We start from the raw sequence: 21278 nt of genomic DNA on the forward strand, positions 1-21278 counted from the left end.
ACACTAGGTGCACCACCACGGAGGCTGAAATATTGGGTACTTGGGAGTGACTATATGTGATATGAGATAAATGTACATACATGAAATCATGTTCAACACAGCAATGGTAATACCACTTAGTGCTGACAATTTCAATTATCTGTTGGTACATGTAGGTTTCAATCACTATTTAAGTAAGTCGTATTGGTGTCGCCTTAAATTGAATCCAAGCAGTTCGTCACTGTTTTAATATTGTGGATGGTGTATCAGACAAAGATGGAGCTGAGTATAAAGTGGAAGTCTAAATCCTTATCATCGAAAGCCGAACTGTTGCCGCAGATTCGTATCCGGGTTCTAAAAACAGAGAAGTCAGTAGGAGTTATGTCCCCCATATCATGTCACATTATCATACACCCAGATGAGGTGAGGTGGGGTGGGTTTAACGTCGCACTTATTTCGCTCATATGACGACGCGCATGCGTGTGTATGTGTGGCTGATTGTACTAGCCCAGACTCAAGCTGGGTTTATTGTGCTAGCTCACTGAGATACCATGCCGCAGTGAAGAATGAATACCTCACTCAGACACATTATACTGACTCCGAGCCGACCAGTCCTTGATGTACCCATTAATGCCGAGCGCCAGGCAGGGACCAAAAAGGGTCGCGTACCGATCCGTCGAATTCCTGATTTCAGAGTAGTAAAATGCATTCGACGGATGAGCACTGTGGTCTTAGCTATGAATTAGTTATCAAAACATTGGGTCATACCAAGAAAGAGACGCAAGGGGTGTTGGATGGTCTGACTCTCTTTATTGTTGTACTTTTGTACTTATCTTTGCCTACTCATATGATACAATGAGAAATTGAAACATTAAATACATGCTTGGACTCTCTTTATTTTTGTACTTTTGTATAAAATTGAAATTGATGCATTAACCCTTGTCTTATGGAGCGGGGTCCAAACGGCCCCCAAGGCTATAACTATTGGGATAGAATATTCGCCAGGTGAAAGGAAAAGTAACCAATCAAAATCCAGTGGAAGCCTTCACTTTGTATGCCAGTCCTGAAAATGTTGAGGATATTATCAAATGGACAAATAAGTTTGCTGAAACTAAGCTTGACACACAGTGGAAGCGAAACTATTTAAGAAAACATGTACTCTATTCCAATACAAGCCGACCCCTTAATTATTGAACTTAGATTCTCCCAGTGTGTTAACACGGTCTGAAATTCGACCGATTAGCACAGAACCACTCAAGCATGATTCGACGGATCGGCACTGCTGACTGTTCAAAATTCGGGGGGGTTCCCGTTTTGTCGGACGCTTTTGTTCGGAATAAAAAATCGCTGATGCGCGATAATCCCTATATCAGTAGGGGATTAACTTACAGTCTGTTTCGATCTAACAAACGGTCACTCAACATACTTCATCTCGATTTTATTTATTTCAGCAATTCAATTTGTTATTTGCCTCTGGGATGTAAGCCCCATTCACGAGACGCGCACCTTCAGCACTGCAAGACGATCATCCAGGGCTCCATACAGCTTCTTCCTGGGACGTCTGGAACCGCCGTTCTGCAGCTTAGAAATTGCAAGGTGACGAAGGTTTTCATCCATAGCAAATATCATGATCTTGTTGTGGTCAGTAGCATGGAGCAGGAAGTCTGCGTTGGTAGCCGTCCTGGTGAAGCTGTCGGGGAGGTCGATGTCGTAGCACCGGCGTGGCAGGTTTGGCATTTCCTTGGCTTGAGATCGGTACAGGCTGGAACGAATACCGTAGAAAGGAACTGCTTCGGGAACATCTCTCCGGAGTTCTGGAAACAAAAACAGAATATATATAACAAATAAAATAGAATATACAATTATAAATTACTGTAATAATGAGTTCGAATGCTCATGTCCCCCAAATGAGACTACGGGTGACAACTTTTTATTGAAAACAGACTATAGCAGGCAAGCTACCGGACCGTTACTTTTAATCCGTTTTCATCACACCAGCTGTCCGGCAAAGTGGGGTATGACCAAAAATTCGAGGGATTAGGCCGTAATCCCAAAAAGTACGATCGAACCCGCGACCTTCCGCTCACCGGGCGGACGCTCTTACCACTACACCACGGAGGCGGTCACAGGTGTCCTATAATCAATGTTACTGACATGAAAGGATATCTGTACTTTCCTGAACACGTGGTAAAACATCCATCAGTGGTAATGTCAAACATGAAAGAACTAAATACATAAATATGGATGTGGAATATGTAAACTGAATTAAGTTTAATATCAGTTGTACCAAGTACATGAACATAAATGGAGTTACTGAGTTCAAGTCCTTTATCATTTTCCTGATCACGTGGTAACAATATTCGTGATAACATGTTAGTGCGTACCCTTTGATCGAACACCTGGTCTTTGAAAGGCATTTAGTAAGTGACACTCATGAATAAAGAATACTAATGGCCATTTATAAAGCGCCTTCCACAAACTTTGTAACACATTATTAGCCCGGAAAAGTGTTTGAGGCGAAATCAGTATCAGTTCAGAAACTCACTTGCCCAATGTGAGACCATATACCACATGTGTTCCGTGGTGAAGGAGGACTGAAGTCCTAGAAATTCTCAGGAGTCAAGCTGTCACACATGCCATCCATCCAACGACTCTTCGCGTCCAACGTTGCTTAACTGCAACTGAATTGTGACCTGAGCTGTATGCACAGGGCGGCACATCACCACATAACGAAGAGTATACTTATATGAAATTCACCTGACGAAGAGTGAGCGAGTTAATATTTAACGTCACATGGGCAATGTTTCAGCCATATCGTGACGAGAACAATTTTGACGTTGATAAGGAATATGTGTATATTATAAAACCCATCTGCTGGTACATGAAGGTCGATGATACCTTCGTCATCCTACAACAGGACCAAGACCAAGAAACCCTCCTGCATCACCTCAACCAACAACATCATCGCATCCAGTTCACCACAGAAAAAGAGACCAACGGCCAACTTCCCTTTCTAGATGTCCTCGTAACCAGAACCCCACCCAACATCATCCAAACTAGTGTAATAATTTTACAATACTTTAACCCCCTAATTGCTAATTTATACTACCATTTATGAAATACTATTTATCTATTTACAAACATACTGTTAAAAATGCATCTAATAATTATATTTCTTTAAAACAAATATTTTTAAATGATGATTCAACAAGGATAAAAAACGGAGGATCCTCGCCTTTCAATAAATATTCGTGAGTATATCGCGTATGGCCAATGCGACATCGTCGCATAATGACTTCCTCAAATCTGGACTGACAACCAAAGTAGGTGTAACCGATAGTTGGTTTAACTGAATGTAATTTATTCATACCCACTTGGATGTCCCACGTCTTCTGCATCAGATCACGGACATATGATCTAATGGTAGCTTTGTAATCAGAGTATGGAATAAAAAGTGGTGTCACAGATTTGTTGAGTGCTCCCTTTGCAGCAAAATCGGGCGTTGTGTTACCTGAAATTCCAACATGGCTGGGTAACCAGCAGAGGACGATGTCGTATTGGCCAGAAGCAAGGTCATTATATAATTCAATTATTTCAATTAAAAGTGGATGTTTACCAGAAAGAAGGCACGAGAGAGAGTCGGAAAATAAGATATATTGTATATTTTGAAGATGTCTATTAATTATTAATTTGTTTCACACTGTTTAAATGTTTTCAGTATTAGTTCAACTTATGGCCTCACTAATTGCCAAGGAGGAGAAGAAAGCAAGCGGGAAGGAGCAGGAAGGAATCGTTTAATTCCTAGTCAAAGAGGCGGAAGAAGAGAAGACGTTTAGTTGTACAAGTCCTCACAAAGAGAATTAAAGACACAGCTAAATGCAGGGTTGGATGGGTTAGACTACAGTTGTGTAATATGTTTCAGATATTGTAAAAAACGCAAAAAGGACACACATATACAAACACAAAAACAAAGGTATTAAATTACGGACTGTAGCTATGTAATGATTGACATATGATACTGGACAATTACTTCAATAGCTTGACAAATGGTGTTGTGGTCTTCCTGATGCCACAGAAACATTCACTGTGTTAATTACGCGAACAACTGTAAGACATCTTACTCCTTCTGACAGACAGCTTTATCTTAAACACAAGGCACCACCCGATAATTTGCAATGTCTGTGTGACGCAACACACCTGGCTGTTAAGTGAGTGGACACTGCCGTCTAAAAGCCTATAGTATCTCTGAAAACATGCAATATTGCATTGCATGACAAACAAACAAACGGATAATTTGAGGACTGCGATGTCTAAGGATATTATATAAATTACCAAAGCACAACAACCCTGTTGTATTACGTCCCAAGTGTCATAGGTCCGACCAAGAGGCCAGCACATATCAATTGTAAATCAAATTCTAATTCCATTTTCTTACCCAAATTGAACACCAAGGCGTTAGTGCAACCTGTACGACGGGTAGCTACATCGAAGAACAAGCAATTCAGTCTTAAAATCCTCCATACACGAAAGAATAGAATGTTAGGTGACTGGGTGTGTTGACGTGAATGGGTTGTTATGCACGTCGCATGCTTTTATATTTTCATGGACAGACATTTTATGTTCATAATGTTCCCACTACAATCTTTATGTAATACGATCTGAAAGAGACAGTCTGTAAAGGACGTTATTTGAATCGGGTGTCAATGCTGCAGTTGAAAGCGGATTATCTGTGAAAAGAAACCACAGCCTTTTGAAACACGCTGATCTTTTCACGTTGGGCACTGGAGCAAGATCCATGTTGTGTCGCCCATGGTCAGATCCTCACGTGAATGTATTTTTGAGACTTGCTCTTAATTCAGACGGTATGCACATACCCTATTCAGATTTGTACAATGGATTTATAACTTGTGTTGCTATCATGTCTGTGTTGCTCTTTTCTGTTAAGGGGTAGTCGTGTCAAATCCATACCTACCATGTTGACAATCCTGTTTGTTTACACATGGTATGTTCGTGTCTACGCATGTGTGCCCTATTTTTAGCCATTGCTGTTCACGATATCAGATTTCATGTTCATGTTCATGTAGGGAGAGACTGCAGAAATGCTTTAGGAATATTCCCACAAGGTAAGGATACTTTAGATATTGCAGTCTTGCTTGCGCGCTTGGTCGACAGAATGCTTAGATCAATGTGGTTCGACTTTTAAAGATTATTACGAATGTATATTGTGATCACCCAGAATATATAATGATGTGCATCTAACGGCAACATAGCATCCACATTTCAGTGTTTACCTGTCGGGACTATTTACTCCTGGATCAACTCCTGACTTCTACGAGGTCATAAACAGTAACGTTCCTCACTAATTAATTATTGACGTCCACTGTCATTTTATCGCTATTGTTAATATAATAAATATCATCCTCGTAGTTTTCTTCATTTGATGACTGAGTAATAATACAGTCTGAAAAGTCAAAGTGCCACCATCATGTGCATCATATCTAAATTCTAGATTTTAACAAGCAAACTTCACTAGTGTCCACCACCTGACTCATCGGAACAAACGCCGTTTCTCTTCCACTCACACCCAGTCTGAGACCAACAATCAAACATCGTTTCTATCCAGTCCAACAATCCACTCACCCACCACTCACAACCAGTCTCAGATTAACATGCAAACATCGTTTCAACACCACCACTCACACCCAGTCTCAGATCAACAAACAAACATTGTTTCCATCCCATCACTTGCACTCAGCCTCATACCAACAAACAAGCATCGTTTCTATTCCACCACTCATGGTGAAGCCCATTCTGGTGTCCCCTGCCGTGCTATTGCTGGAATATTGCTAAACGCCGCGTAAAACTACATTCACTAATTCACTCACTCCACCACTCATGCTTAGCCTCAGATCAAGATAAATATCGTTTCTTCCCAATCATGCACACTCAGCCACAGATCAACAAACAGACCTGTTTCTATTCCACCATTCACGCTTAGTCTCAGATCAAGAAACAAATATCGTTTCTATCCGACCACTTAGTCCCAGTTTCAGATCAAGAAACATCGTTTCAAAACCACAACTCACACCCTTAGTGCAACAAACACACATTGTCTCTATCTCACCACTCACACCTATTCTCAGATCAACACGAAATCATCGTTTCTATCCCACCACGAATGGAAATGTGTTGGATGCAGACTGCCTTTTATAATGTACCCCCGTTAGTAATCTCTTATCGATGGTTTGGTGTGACGACGACCATCGCCAGGAGGAATCATTTTGTAGTATATCATTATACACTATTTAAAAAAAAGAAACTCTAAATGCAATATTTGAGACAATTTGTGAAAAAGTTTATTCCGGGTAGTTCTGTATGACATTTGTGAAACTTGGCACATGCACTGAAGAAAACATCCAAAGTCTGCAACGGTGAAGTCCACGGTCACTAGGTGAAGTTAACGTCACTCAACGTCAATAACGAGTATGCCCCCTGTGAACATCGATGACTGATTGGCATCTCCTACCCATGGAAGCGATGAGATGACGAATCACATTCTGTGTAATAGCTGTCCACTCAGCTTGCAAAGCTGCTGCAAGCTGAGGTAGAGTCTGCGGTTGAGGTTGTCGCCGTCGCAGACGTCGGTCCAACTCGTCCCAAAGATGTTCAATGGGGTTTAAATCTGGTGATCTGGAGGGCCAGGGAAGAACGTTGATATTGTGGTTTCTCAAGAAGGCAGTGATGAGCCGGGCTGTGTGAGGACGGGCGTTGTCCTGCTGGAAAACGTCGTTGACATTCACCATGATTGGTTGCACATGGGGCCTCAGAATCTCGTCGACGTATCGTTGAGCCGTAAGATTCCCTCGAATGTGCACAAGGTTTGTTCTGGCATTGTAGGAGATGGTAGCCCACATCATGATACTATCACCACCAAATCTGTCAACTTCCTCCACCCAGGTTGCTGCAAAACGTTCACCTCGCCGACGGTAAACACGGGTCCTTCCATCCTGCCTACGAAGCATAAAACGTGATTCATCGGGTGATTCATACCCGATGTGCCCGAGACCACTGCAGCCGTGCTTGACGATGTTGCTGGGTGAGGATGACGCCTCTGACCGGACGTCGAGGTCGGATTCCTGCATCTCGTAGACGGTTGCGTACGGTCTGATCTGAAATCCTACGCAGCCCTGGTATGGTTGAGGCAGTAGACGTCGCAGTGGTGGTCCTATCCCGAAGGTCACATTTAATCGAGATTCACCTGCTTCAAAGCGTTGTTGCGTTGTGCTTCATTCAGTCTTGGCTTGATTGTTTTGCGTGTCGGTGGCTTAACACTGAGCTATGGAAACCGAAAACCCGTCACTTTTATAGGGATTTTGCTCATGTTGCACGTGCAGAACATGAAGATCTCTCAAACAAATTTATTTGACACGAATGCGTTTTGACAAAAAGCAGATGTTTTCATCTGTTTTCACAGTGGACAACTTGTTGTCATTATTTTTCTGACAACCAGTGCCTCAACACGTGTAACATTACATACTATGAGCTTGTAACGTTATTACATATATTTCTCTTTAAAATTCTTTTTTTGAAGAATATATATAATTCTTGTCACTACCAATGGTTATCAGATTCAGAGTAAAAATTATACACATGTACAGAAGAGTCATATGGCAATAGGCATTAATCATGATTCCAGTGTGTTCTTTTTGTCAATGATACCAGAATGTTGTGGATGTACATATTATCTATACTGTGTTGACAGATGATGCAGCAAGCTAACAGAACATTCGCCCTCATTACCGCCTGCATTTCATGCACAGCACTCTGTAAGTGTTCTCAAGCAGAAGCATTTGCAAAATGACGTATTTAACATACCTATCCAACCCGTGATTACCCGGGTTAGAATTGATCTTGAACAACTCATGCTTGCCGTAAGAGGCGACTAACGAGATCGGGTGGTCAAGCTCGCTAACTTGGTTGACACATGCCATCGTATCCCAACAGCAAGGATCAATACGTATGCTGTTGATCACTGGATTGTCTAGTTCAGACATGATTATTTACAGACTGCCGTCATATAGCCGTATTATTGCTGAGTACGATGTTAAGTTACAAACATGCGTATACGAACAAAATAAACTGTCGTAGCACCATACCATACAAGCAGCAAATATATGAACAATGTTAAAATGACAGTGTAGAATTGTCTTTCCACCTGCTTCTATTTTGATTGATCATGTGAACATTGTCCATGCTCTGTCCACTGTTTATGTGCTTTATTGCCGAAAGGTACGACAACACTAACCTGCCCTGATGTAACATACCTTGGTGGTTCTGCTCAACTGTCATGCTCCACGTCGTCACCTTACAATATCCTCCAATACAGAGGACCAAACGGCTCAATTGCCCCACAGTGTCATGCAAACATGTCTTTGTGTTCACCTGTGGAGGGATTCAACGGAATCATTATCAACACCACTCATACTATTCTGAAGATACTGAAAGTACAGTCAAGACATGAAGGGCTGTGGACGTGTTTGACTGGTAATACTGGAGGATCTGCATCTTGTGAGCTCCGGGTCAAAAGTAGGTTGAAGCAATCTTCAAACACGTTAACACGTTGATCGTGAAACTGACAATTGATGTGTACATGTATATTAGGATTAACACTGGTAGGAATAAAATAAATCGAGCCATGATGTAAATTATATTCTGTCATATAGACAATATCTCTATGGTACTTCAGACATCAGTCAGGGTATGGTCACTAACAATCTCAGTTATAGACACTGATTATAATATGCAGAGGAGAACTTTGATCTAAACAAGGAAATCCAATAAGCCCATGTTTTCTTGTTCACACCAATGAACTATATACGCTTATAATGCAGCTTCAGTTTGTTTGTTTGTTGTTTAACGCCGTACTAAGCAATATTCCAGCTATGTGGCGGCTTTCTGTAAATAATGGAGTCTGGATCAGCCAATCCAGTGATCAACAGCATGGGCATCTACGCAACTGGGATACGATGACATGTGTCAACCAAATCCTCTAGTCTGACTACTCTGCTGTTCGCCTCTTACGACCAGCGTCAATGAGGAAAGAAACCAATTGCACATTGGCCTGGAACTGAATTCGAATAAAGTTCATCAGAATCTACATAACGTACCTACACACATACACATACTCAGTGACCTGTAGATTATATACTCGGATTACAAACTATCGCACGTATAATTAACAGGATGCAATGCCGAAATCCGAAGGATAGAAATCTCATATAGAGTCCTATGATATATTAAAGAGTGCAAATAAAACTTTCTTACGGTCTTGTTTTTGGTTTATCATATCTTATGTACATGGCAATGTCTTCATATATGGTGCTGTATATTGTATACTGGTAAGATGAATGTTGTGTTTTGTCTCACTTCAGACAAGGGACCAGCAGCTGGAAATGAAACAGGAACATCATGGATTACTATATTAGCTGTTGTCGTCCCTTTGATTGTGATACTCATCGGTGTTATCGTCGCTGCATGTGTCCTGAAAAGAAGAAAACAGCAGAGTAACAGCGAAAAAGTCAGATCAGATCAGATATCAAGAGAAGAAATTGAACCAACGTATGACACGATACCGGAGCCAAAGCATGACACGGTAACTGACCCAGTCAGTGAACAAAGCGAAGCCATGGAATCATCGAATCCCACACAAGCCACAGGAGATGTCAGCCCGTATGCATGTGTAGATATTGTCTCTAAACCAATAACAACAGTCCAAAACCTAGTCTCAGTTTCCAACCGAGTAAACAATTCCGAAACAGAACAGGTCATTAACAGGTCAGATTCGATGAAGAATGACGAATCTGAAAAGAAAGTCGATGAAATGTATGCCACTGTGAACAAGAGGAAAGACAGAGACAAGAAAGGAAGATGTTGAAACTTATACCACTGTGATTAGGAAAAAAGAAACAAACAGGAGCTGAACGATAAGTGTATATCAGAATTATGTACAGAATAACCTGTACGTAAAAAGGTGTGAAAATATAAGTTTATAAAAAGTCAGTGACATATAGTTGTATTCAATTTATGTACATTTGCTGCTTTGTTGTGTAATACCATATTCGGCCGGTAGTCTATAAATACAATGATCAATGACCCTGCAGTTGGCGATGACCTGATAGTCACTCAGCTTTGACACATGGTATACCTGTTCGTCGTTTACAAGAAGCATAGGCTACTGAGGACAGATGTCTCTACTTCCAAGTTACGTGTACGGGGAGTTGTGACCTAGGTAATAGCTTTTTTCCTAATATTTGTTCATATAGATTGAGATCCTTAAATTGATTTCCTCCTGCCTGTGCAGGTTTTGATGACCCAAACGTGTATTGTGATATTGTTGTTTCACACAAGATTCCAAGGATTTCAACCAGTTTATTTCATGAAAACAGAAGCATCTGTCTGGCGTATGCATCATTTTAAGGCAACAATCTAAGTGATAGTCATATATTCTCTGATTTGTTATCATCGTTATTGCTTTATCATATACAATTTATAAAATTGTTATCATTTTATAACATCCACAACGGCATCCACAATCACACCCATATTCGCACAAGCAACCACAGCCACCAAATACGTACATCATTTATGCCGACATACAATTAATGATCTCAGATTAAATTATTTTTTTATGCAATTGCAACGATTTATATAATAACCATATCTGTCACAGAATAAACGTGTCTCTCAATATGAGTCATGTAGTTCTTTCTACAGCCATGAACATCACCCACAATGGCTTACATAACAACAACAATGGACTTTAAGACTGATGAAATGCAAACGGAGCAAAGGTATGCAAATAATTTGTCCAGGAATTTACATGATTAATTTCGACTACATGGACGTACATGGTCCGTTTCACAAATCTCGTAGATGTTTAATATGGAAAATATCCCAGCTCAACGTCTCGCTCGTGAATAACTCAACTCGTTTAAAAATATCTCGTTGCCATATTTCCATATTCAACAGCCACTCATTCTGTAATCTCTATAACGTTTGTTGCACTGGACATTGTCTATTTTACCATACCTTGTGAGCAGGTAACATCTATATAGTATAGTCACAGTATGTCTGACATACTGTCGATGTGACTTTAAATTGAGTCAATCTGAATATCATTGTGTGTTCAATCCATAAATGTACACATACTCGTGACAATATTTGACAGGTTTGAGTTGTCCATACCTACAAGTACAACACAAACAAAACAAGGCTATTTCAGCCTGTATTGAATTACATACAATAATCATCGGGTTGCAGTATGCATAACAGCTTCGAAAAGGAAACATTTCACACCTCCAGGCCTGATGTGAGGAAACATTTTGTTAGTGATTATTGACTGATCTGGTTTGAATGGACTAGTTTAACAAATACACAAATGCAATGAATAGATAAACATACAAGGAAGTTATTTGAATTCTATTGTGAAGTACTACTGAATAGATGATTGTGAAATCAGGAACGTTGAATTCCAAATTCAGGAATGAATATATAGATATCTACCATGATACCCGTGAGCTGTCATTGGAGGGATGGAGTCAGGGTCAGGGTAAAAGCATGAAAGCCATCGTGAGTAGAATCTTTACATATGGAATGTATCTAAATCTAATAACACACGTTATGTTAATGTTCAACAGAATCATGAGCATATTGGTTAAGAGAGTGAGTTTAGCTTTGCAAGTCGGGTGATCAAGTCGGGTGATACACATTGTACCCATGTGGGGAATAGATCCGGGACCTCAGTGTCACGAGCGAAGGCTTTAGCCACTGGGCTACCTCCCAAATAATGGTTTAGAACATACCTACTTTAATGCCAGAGAGTAAACGTTGATTATTTTCTTTGATAAGAAATATATTATAATGTTGATATTATAATTTTGCTACCGTATGCATGGAGGTTATATATCATGTATTTGGATATAAACATTGTATTTCATGCTAAATAATAAGTCATGATTATTAATACATGGCATTTGTCATTCAAAAGCACACACGTGATATGCACTTAATCATGTTATTCTTATTTTTTTTTTGTCGAATAAAATCTGTTGTCGTTTTCCATGGGGCGGTGAGGTAGCCTGGTTGTTGAAGTGTTCACTCGTCACGCCAAAGACCCGGTTTTGATTCCGCACATGTCTACAATGTGGGAAGCCCATTTTTTCTGGTGAAACAGACATTGAAACTGATCACACAGGGATTTTATTTATACCACAATGGTTGTTAAAAAGTATGAATAAATGTCAAGCAGATCCATAGTAGGTGAGTGAGTGAGTTTAGTTTTACGCCGCAATATTCCAGTTAAAAGTCGGCGGTCTGTTAATAATCGAGTCTGGACCAGACAATCTAGTGAACAACAGCATGAGCATCGATCTGTGCAATTGGGAACCGATGACATGTGTCAAACAAGTCAGCGAGCCTGACCACCCGATCCCGTTAGTCGCCTCTTACGACAAGCATGGGTTACTGAAGATCAATATTCTAACCCGGACCTTCACGGGTATCCATGTTAGGACACTGATACTGACATTAATATGTACATGCCTCATAATACATTGAGCCACACTTTATATATTCGTGTTGCGGGTTGTAATTGATGTACCTTCTCATTCATCACACCTGTAAATAATGGAGTAGACCCCGTGGAGATTCAGGTTACACCTGGTCCCTATGTTGGTCGTAATGGGATCGGTCTGGTTACATAATTAAGCCACTGTCACTGAAATTCAAACAATATCGATCATTTGAAGTCATGGTCCAGACTCGATGATGTATTACCTTTGTATAGTTGGGTCATTGCTGAACGTGGCTGCAAAAAACAAAAGAAAGTGTAAGTTCCAAAAGTAAAACATATTCTTCACAGGACCAATCAAAAATATGTCATCAGCTCATATATTTATCTTCCATTAACCCTTGTCCTGCTACCGGGGGCCTGAGAGGCCCGAACGTAACTTTGATTACACATAAAAACGTAACTGTACATCGGATATGGCTACGTTTCCATGTAATCCTTCCACTTAAGTCCTTAAATACACCAGTTAATTTTAAAAAATAACAGTTTATAAAAATTAAATACAGATTATTAATATGAAATCTACATACACTAACTGTTACCATGGGCCTTAAAGGCCCAGTCATACCCCGTCGATGGTATCAGGCTAACTGTCCCCCGGACAACTGCCCCCTAGGATAATTGCCCCCCAGGACAATTGCCCCCCATCAAAACTAAAAGTGACCCCCCCATCCCCATCTTGATAGGATTGTTATTATTAAACTCAATCTTAACAATTGAATTAAGATAACAACTTTATTACATTATATCAACAAACAGTGCCTTTAGTAAGAAACTGGCTATCTAAGAAAAGCGGTACTGATGTGATGGCTAATCTGGCCTTGGTAAGGAATGTAGATTCGGATGTGAGCTGGTTCGGATTTGGGTGGGCTGTGATTTTACCAAGGACCGTGATTTTACCAAGGCCAGATTAGCCATCACATCAGTCGACTCCTTAGAAAAACAGCCAGTGTTGATGCGACATTTTATTCCGACAAAACCTTAACAACCATCCTGAGAGCGAATGGAAAAGGTAGCAGAAACCAGGGAGAACCCAATCCCAGAGAATGTGTCTACACAATTAGTTGTGATTGTGGGAGCAGCTATATTGGAGACACTTGTCGGCCCTTCAACATAAAACTAAAAGAACACAAAACTTCAGTTGGAAAATCTGATCTCAAATCTGCCCTCTCAGAACACATCGTTAACAATCCCAACCACTCTATCAACTGCAAAAAAACCGAAATCCTTGCTTCCAACATCAGCAATTGGCGCAAAAGAAATCTGTGTGAGTCAATCAATATACGAAGATTGGTGCCTGAGATCCACAGAGATCAAGGGGTTTACCTCCCCAGCGCCTGTAGTGCCTGAGGTCAACAGAGATCAAGGGGTTTACCTCCCCAGCGCCTTGTTCATCACCCAGAAATCATAGACTCTCAAACTCTATCTGCTTTAACCACTCTGCTATGTGAACACACCCTTGCCCTTATTGTAAAAACATACCCTACCATTGTATTCTGCTCTTTGATTTTAATGCATTGTTTGTACATACTTAATTATACCTCCCTTTACCCTTGTATATACTCAATTTACATATCCGGCTTCCTGTACATCTATATATTATACTGTACTGTTCACTATCACCATTATCCACCTGAAGAAGGGGCAAGAACTAGCCCAGAAACGTTGTGAAAAATAAATCAAGAAGTTGTTATCCATAAGAATTGTCTTGTATTACTACATCTTTAGAAAAACGGAGGCCAATTCAACAAACAAATGTATCTTTTCCCAAACATGAAATTAATTTATTAAATGACATTATTTCTAAGAAACCTTTTGCGGACTGTTAATTACATAAAGTTAGTTGTTGTGTCTACCCTGCTGCTCGAACCTTGGAGGAACATCACACAGTTTAAAAAAAACATCTAATACTAAGAACAATACACCAAAGAAAAACAGGTTTCAAGGAAAACTAACGGAAACTAGAAAAAATGGGAAAACAAAAACAAATTCATCAAACAGCATAAACCTTTTAGAAATAATGAAAAGCACTTCTACAGGCAACTTAAAACAAGTGGTGATGGTGAGCATGATAAACGGCCTCTCATGGATGCCAATGAAAGGTTCTGGAAACAGTTGTGGTCTGTACCCGGCAACTGTAACCCTGAGGCACCATGGGTCCGTGATTATGACCATGCAATGCATGAGAAAATAACTAGGTCGTTTGTTTGTCACATCTCACCTCAATCTCCAGGGCCTGTTGGCATTCGAAACCGGTATTGGAAACTATTCCCTTGTGTCCAAACACCATTACTTACTGTTTCAATACTCTGGTGGACACAGGTGATGTTCCTCTGCGGTTCTGCAAAGGCCATACAATACTTCTCCCCAAGAAAGGAGACTTGACTGATCCCAAAAAACTTCCGCCCTATCACATGTTTGAATACACACTACAAAACATTCACAGGGTGTTTGACAAACCTCGTGTCATCTTACTGCTCTTCCAATGACATAATTTACAGAGAGCAGAAAGGGTCACGAAAGGGATGTTGGGGGTGCAATGATCAACTTCTTGTACAGAAAATGATTTTGGAAGAGGCTAAAACATATCATTTCAACCTCTTCATGTGCATGGTTGACCTCAAGAAAGCATACGATTCTGTCCCTCACGAATGCATTCTGAAGTCTCTTCATTGTCAAGACCTCCCTGAGCGACTACTTGATTTTCTCAAGTCTTTAATGAGTTGCTGGTCGATTCAACTTGAGATGTACTCTCAAGGGCAGGTGCAGACTTCAGAATCTATTCCAATCTGAAGGGGTATATTTCAGGGGGATTCCTTTAGTACTTTCCTTTTTTGTCTGTCTTTAAATCCTTTGAGCTTTCTGCTCAATAAAGAGGAGGATTACCATCCCGGACCTCCTCAGCACAGATCCCCAACACTCCTACTCATGGATGACACATGGATGACATCAAGATCCTTGCCAAAGGAGATACCAATTTTGAAGAACAGGTTCTCCTTGTCGAGTTCTTTTCTAATAATAATACTCTTCATTTAAAACGTGGCAAGGTAACTAATGATGGATCGGTCAAGTTATAGGGAAGAGGAGTTATTGAGCATCTTGTGGAAGATCAGGCCTACACCTATCTTGGATAGCAAGTTCGAGACAAGCTCCTCAATGTCCAGATTCAAGACAAACTTAGGGCCGAGTATAAATCTCACTTGAAGAAAATCTGGAGCTCAGAGCAAAATGCTCGAAACAAGGTCAAAGCCACCAATACTTTTGCTGTGCCAGTCCTCTCCTATTCCTTTTGAGTAGTTGAGTGGACGAAACAGGACATCCAGAGTCTTGACCGCCTGACCAGAAGGATCATGTTTGATAACAGAGCCCACCACCCTCGTTCCTTCTCTTAACCGTTTATACTTGCAAATCAATTCTAGAGGTCGGGGTTTGATTAATGTGGAGGCTCTTCATGATAGGATTTTATTGTGTACTTTTGCACATATTTATTTATCGGATGATCCTCAGGTGATGCATGTGAAGACTCATGATGAAAGCAAGAAATTCCACAGCTATTGTAAGCGTGCCAAGGTTGTTGGACAGAATCTGAAATTTGACGTTGATTTTGCTGATGGCGATGTACTGCTGGACGGTACAGCGATGGGAGTAAACCAGGTAAAGTTATTCACCAAGTCTGCCCAGAGTTGGTCTTTTGTGGAGAAGCTTTCTCAAGAAAATATCAATATGAAATGTTGATTGTGCAATGAATTCACAGAGACTGTCCAACACCTTGTCAGTGGATGCCCTTCCTTGGCACAAACAGCATATCTTAAACAACATGATGGCATGGCTCGCTGCTTTTATTACTGTCTTCGCCATGCCTGTGGCTTTGACTCCGAGGTCCATCCATGGTAGGACCCTGAACATGTCCAGGGCGTCATGGAAAACGACAGCTTTAAAATTTTCTGGAATAGGCCCATATACAGCCTGAGATGAATTCCTGCCAACAAACCTGATCTTGTCCTCTTTGATAAAGCCAATGAATTTATCTATATCATTGAATTTTCTGTCCCTTTTGACGGCAATGTGATTGGCAAGATTCAGGAAAAGCATGATACATATGCGGACCTCGCCTTTGAAATGGCGCAGATCAGGAGAGTGCCCAGGTTCTCCGCCGGGATCACAGCCCTTCTGACACTCTTGGTAATGCAGAAGGCTGCAGTGTTGGGGAGTCTACATATTCTCCGAAAAGTTCTTGGTGGGTATGACTAGGCAGCGTTTCCTGGGAGAAGTCCCATTCGCTGTCTAGGCTGAGATGAGTTTTTAGGAGACTTCTAAATTTGGGATAAAAAAAGCAGGCACGGATGTGGTGAGGCAGATCATTCCACTCTTTAGCAGCAGCGTAAGAGAAGGAATGTTGTCCAAATCATGTGAGCTTGACTTTGGGTACTGTCAAGATATTCTGGTTTGCTAATGGAAGTGATCTAGGTGGACGATAAGGTTGTATCAGTTCTGAGAGGTAGACAGTCAAATTTTGAAGCTGATCCTGTGCTTGATAGGAAGCCAATTGGGTTCTTGCAACACTGGAGATATGTGGTCAAATCTGTGACTGAGAGATGTGATGCTGTACATGCTGTAATCAATCTGTGAGGCATGAAGGCGAACCCGCCAAAAGACTATTGCAATAGACTATCCTTGAAGACACAAGACTTCAACAAAGAGTGACAGCATCTCCCTCGGCAAGAAGTGGTGGGACTCTGCTAATATTACGTAGGTGAAAGTGGCAGATATTCGCAACGTAATATATATTCACATGGTAAGCCATACTCAGCTCTTGATCAATATTGATGCCCAGGTCCTTAACAGTCATGTAGAATGGAATAATTGCATCAGAGACAGCGATGTTGTTCAGTTCAAACTTACCACGTTTACCAGATTAGCCTCACAGGATATTTCACTATATCTCAAATTACATGCTTCCGGGTGAAAGCAATGAGAAGTTTCTACACTGAGTATTGTTAGACAATTACTGTTTCGGAGAGCGCTTAAAGAGAGTGCACACTTTTCTCAAAAAGGCAAGTTCAGACAGGGATTGCACCACAATGCGTCGAGCTCTCTGATTGGTTAACAATGACATACCTCAAGTACCTGGCGCAGCTATTTATAACACTACATCATCCCGGGGATGACAAAAGCCCCATAGAGTTAACATAGCCGTAAGTGCGCCAGAACTCTCATTTCTACAACTACTGAGAGGGAATGCCAGAGAACGCAACGTGCCGTTTCTCGCCGTCCTGGTAAACCGTCATACGCCTGGGTGTGTCGCGATAGGGACGAATCGGCAACCATACAACCTAGCTTGCCGCAAGAACCGGGACAAAACGTGCAGCAAGAGTGAAACAACCGTGACAAAACGCCAAACAAACGTGACGAAACGTGACAAAACTTGAAAGGACCATGAGATGCCGGGGAAGACAGGTACCTCCCGTCCCACTACGGACTGTCTACAAATTTTGTTATGTCCTATTATGTGCTGTAACGTTTTGTTGCGTTCCCCCTGTTCTACTACGGCCTACTAAACAGTTTCAAAATCTGGCATGGCATCCACGCAATAACGGACTGTCAGGTTTGCTCATTAAGTCGCCATTTGCTTTCTCGTGTCCATTCCGTTTTGTCCCCATTTCACAACGTCTCGGCGAAACGGGGCTGCCCTGGGCGCCGAGCACATAGTTTAAGCCAAACATTAGGTTTACACGCATACCAGATCAGGACTGATTCGTTTGTTTATATTTTTTGGTTCTTTCCTTGTCTGCAGATGAAACGCACCACCAGATCGCCACCAGTCTACATTCTGTTTTTGATCGGCATGGCGCATTTCGGACAAGGTTCGTTTTCTATTATCAAAGAAAAGATGCATTTCAGATGATACTTGCGCAATGAAATAGACAGTCATTGGACAAAGATATTTGTCAGGTCCAATATGGCGGCAGTTTGAGTTCAATGGATACGTTTCATGTAAGGGCTATATTGTGTTGAAAAGTCAGTGGCATATCTTAATATTTGGTGAGATGACTTTCATCCGAATCACTTCCCGAATCCTGGCTGTTATGTCATATAGTTTTTGCCGTCATTTATATCTCTTAACAATTTCGAAATTCTAAAATAATAGAAATTACAAGGAAGTAAATAAAGTAGCGAGAATATGCATGGAATCACCATGGAGGAAATACTAGAAGGAATGAAATCTTCCTGTGGTTTCAAATTCAGACACAAGACAATAAATTGAAAATAGAAAATATCGTCAAAAAGCAGGGAATAATACCTGAAAACCTGGAGAAAAGATATCGACATTAAGAAAACAAATTTAGGTAATGAGAATAAAACTTGAAATAATATACAAATAACTCAGAACAGAGAAATTTCGTTTTATTGAGTAGCAACACTAGGCTTTAGTAGTGAATGACCTTGTGTGTCGTCTCTGCAATTTCAGAGTGAGTGAGTTAAAATTTAACGTCACATCGGCAATATTGCAGCCATATCATGACGAGAACAGTTAATTTTATACATAGTAAGTAATGGTAAACTGTAAAAACCTGTCAACTAAGGACAGTAAAATAACTAGATTATCACAGATTGGAATTTAAAACTAGTAATTCAATCTGGAACATTTCAACTATAGGGGCAACACAATATAAAAATAGGCTGTAGATCGCCAACAACTTAAGGTAGATCACCATACTAGGGACCTGCAATTTCAGAGAGCATAACACAAATTTATGAAAACCTGCAACATAGTGTAAATTTGATTATAATTTATAATTCGGATTTTAAATGATTTCATTATATTTTCCACAGGAACAACTAGCATCAACTGTCCTGATATTTCCTACCTTGGTGTCCCCACTGACATTACCTGCATTACGTCTGTACCGTTCACCACTGTTGAGTATCGGAGGCCAAGTCAGGTTATTTTCCCGCAATGTAGTGCTCCTTCTTTATCCTGTACATCTGTGGAGGGATATACAGCAAGCTTACACAACAACACTTACACTACTCTCACGGTACGGAATGTACAACCACAGCATGACGGGCAGTGGACGTGCGCCGTTGCAGGAGCTGCAGAAATTAGCTCTGAGGCATCATGCTCTCTATTCATCGCAAGTGAGTGATTGAGTGAGTGTGTGCGTGCATGTGTGCGTGACTGAAACAACTTATATTTGAATAGTATCTTTATTCAGATTATAATATCAGTGAACTAGACTGTCACAACTCTGGATTTAAAACCACTATGTAAGAATTGAAAGATAACTGGTCTTATTTTGGTTTTGTTTACTTGTTAGCACTCCACAATATTTCAGCTTGAGAATATATGATATGACGAATAGAGGCAAACCCACGTGAAAACCATTAGGTTTGAAAACATGACTCAAGCAGATGTGTTTCTAATTATAAAAAGCGTCACTAGTCATTTACTTATATTCAGCCTATTAAAATCCCAAATTATTATATTTCTTTTAGATGTTCCACAGTGCCAAATCAGAAGTGACCAGAACACAGACAAACTGATACTTCATGAGGAACTGTCACTAACTGTGGACATACAGGAATACTACTGCTCTGCCCAATATACCTTCTTGCTGCTGGTTGGGGAGGACAATGTCCAGCTGCCTATATCGGAACCAATGAACATATCTACGAGCACAATAGCTAACACAACTGTCAATATCACTGCTTCATCTTTAGGAGGTGTTCGACTGGCGTTTCGTTGTCACGGCGAGCAGCAGAATTTGTCTTGTGGTGGCATCAAATTCATCAATGGTAAGATTCGTACCATTACAATCATCCGATATCCTTTTCACTGTACACACAATGAATCATCCCGAGAATTGTACTTGTTCCTTTATTTTCCAACATTTAACTTTCGTTTACCGAAAAATGATAAGGGTAATACTGTCACTTTAATGGGTTAGCCCAGTGGTTAAGTCGTTTGCTCGTCAAGCTGAAAAACTGGGTTCGGTTACCCACATGAGCCCATTTGTGAAGCCCATTTTTGGAGCCCCCTGCTGTGATGTTTCTGGATTATTGCTTAAAGCGGCGTAAAACCAAACTCACCCACACACTCAGTGTACCAACCAAGAGTTGGTGCACAATATCTAATTAAATAAAAATGATTCAAGTCTAATCACTTGATATTTTATTTTGAGTTTCTGTATTTGCATAGAGTTCCAATTTCATGATCTCTTCTAAGCATCTTTATAAGAGTTTCTAAAGTAGGTATGTACATTTGTTGCCTTTAGTTTCGCTCAGTTTCTTTCTTTGAGTTGATGTTGCAATTACTAATGTATTGTGAAAACGTTAGCACACAAAGGAAAGAGAGTACATACACTTTCCTTGTTTCAGTTGTCCCCAGATGCAGCATCACAAACGGCAAGAATACAGAAACATTTGCGCTGCACGAGGAACTAGACCTTTCTGTGAACATCTTGAATTACTTCTGTTCTTCAGCAAACAACTTCACACTGCAGGTCGGGAAAATCAGTCAGCTCTTGTCTGCAGCCGCTAGTGGGACCAGACTAAGGAATATGACAGTCAACGCCACCTTGAGCATCGCAGATTTACACTTTGGGGATGTGAGACTAATCTTTCTCTGTCAAGACCAAAAACAAATCTTAACCTGTGATGGTCTTAAATC

At 40.6% G+C, this 21278-nt stretch overlaps 2 protein-coding genes across 2 annotated transcripts; both read left to right on the top strand.

The window, feature by feature from the left end:
- The first annotated feature begins 4963 nt into the window (after positions 1-4963).
- Positions 4964-10726, top strand: LOC124264611. Its single transcript, XM_046699357.1, has 4 exons — positions 4964-5102; positions 7742-7805; positions 8269-8565; positions 9411-10726. Exons 2-4 carry the CDS (start codon positions 7742-7744, stop codon positions 9911-9913), a joined length of 864 nt encoding a protein of 287 aa, XP_046555313.1. The 5' UTR covers positions 4964-5102; the 3' UTR covers positions 9914-10726.
- Positions 10727-18419: 7693 nt separating this feature from the next.
- LOC124264613 lies at positions 18420-20571 on the top strand. The gene is made up of 3 exons (XM_046699359.1): positions 18420-18471; positions 19442-19747; positions 20105-20571. The coding sequence occupies exons 1-3, from the start codon at positions 18453-18455 to the stop codon at positions 20554-20556; spliced, it is 777 nt and encodes a 258-aa protein (XP_046555315.1). The 5' UTR covers positions 18420-18452; the 3' UTR covers positions 20557-20571.
- The last annotated feature ends 707 nt before the right edge of the window (positions 20572-21278 follow it).

The sequence above is a fragment of the Haliotis rubra genome, unplaced genomic scaffold (assembly GCF_003918875.1).
Source record: "Haliotis rubra isolate DU_JTF1 unplaced genomic scaffold, ASM391887v1 Scf932, whole genome shotgun sequence".
Lineage (NCBI taxonomy): Eukaryota > Metazoa > Mollusca > Gastropoda > Lepetellida > Haliotidae > Haliotis > Haliotis rubra.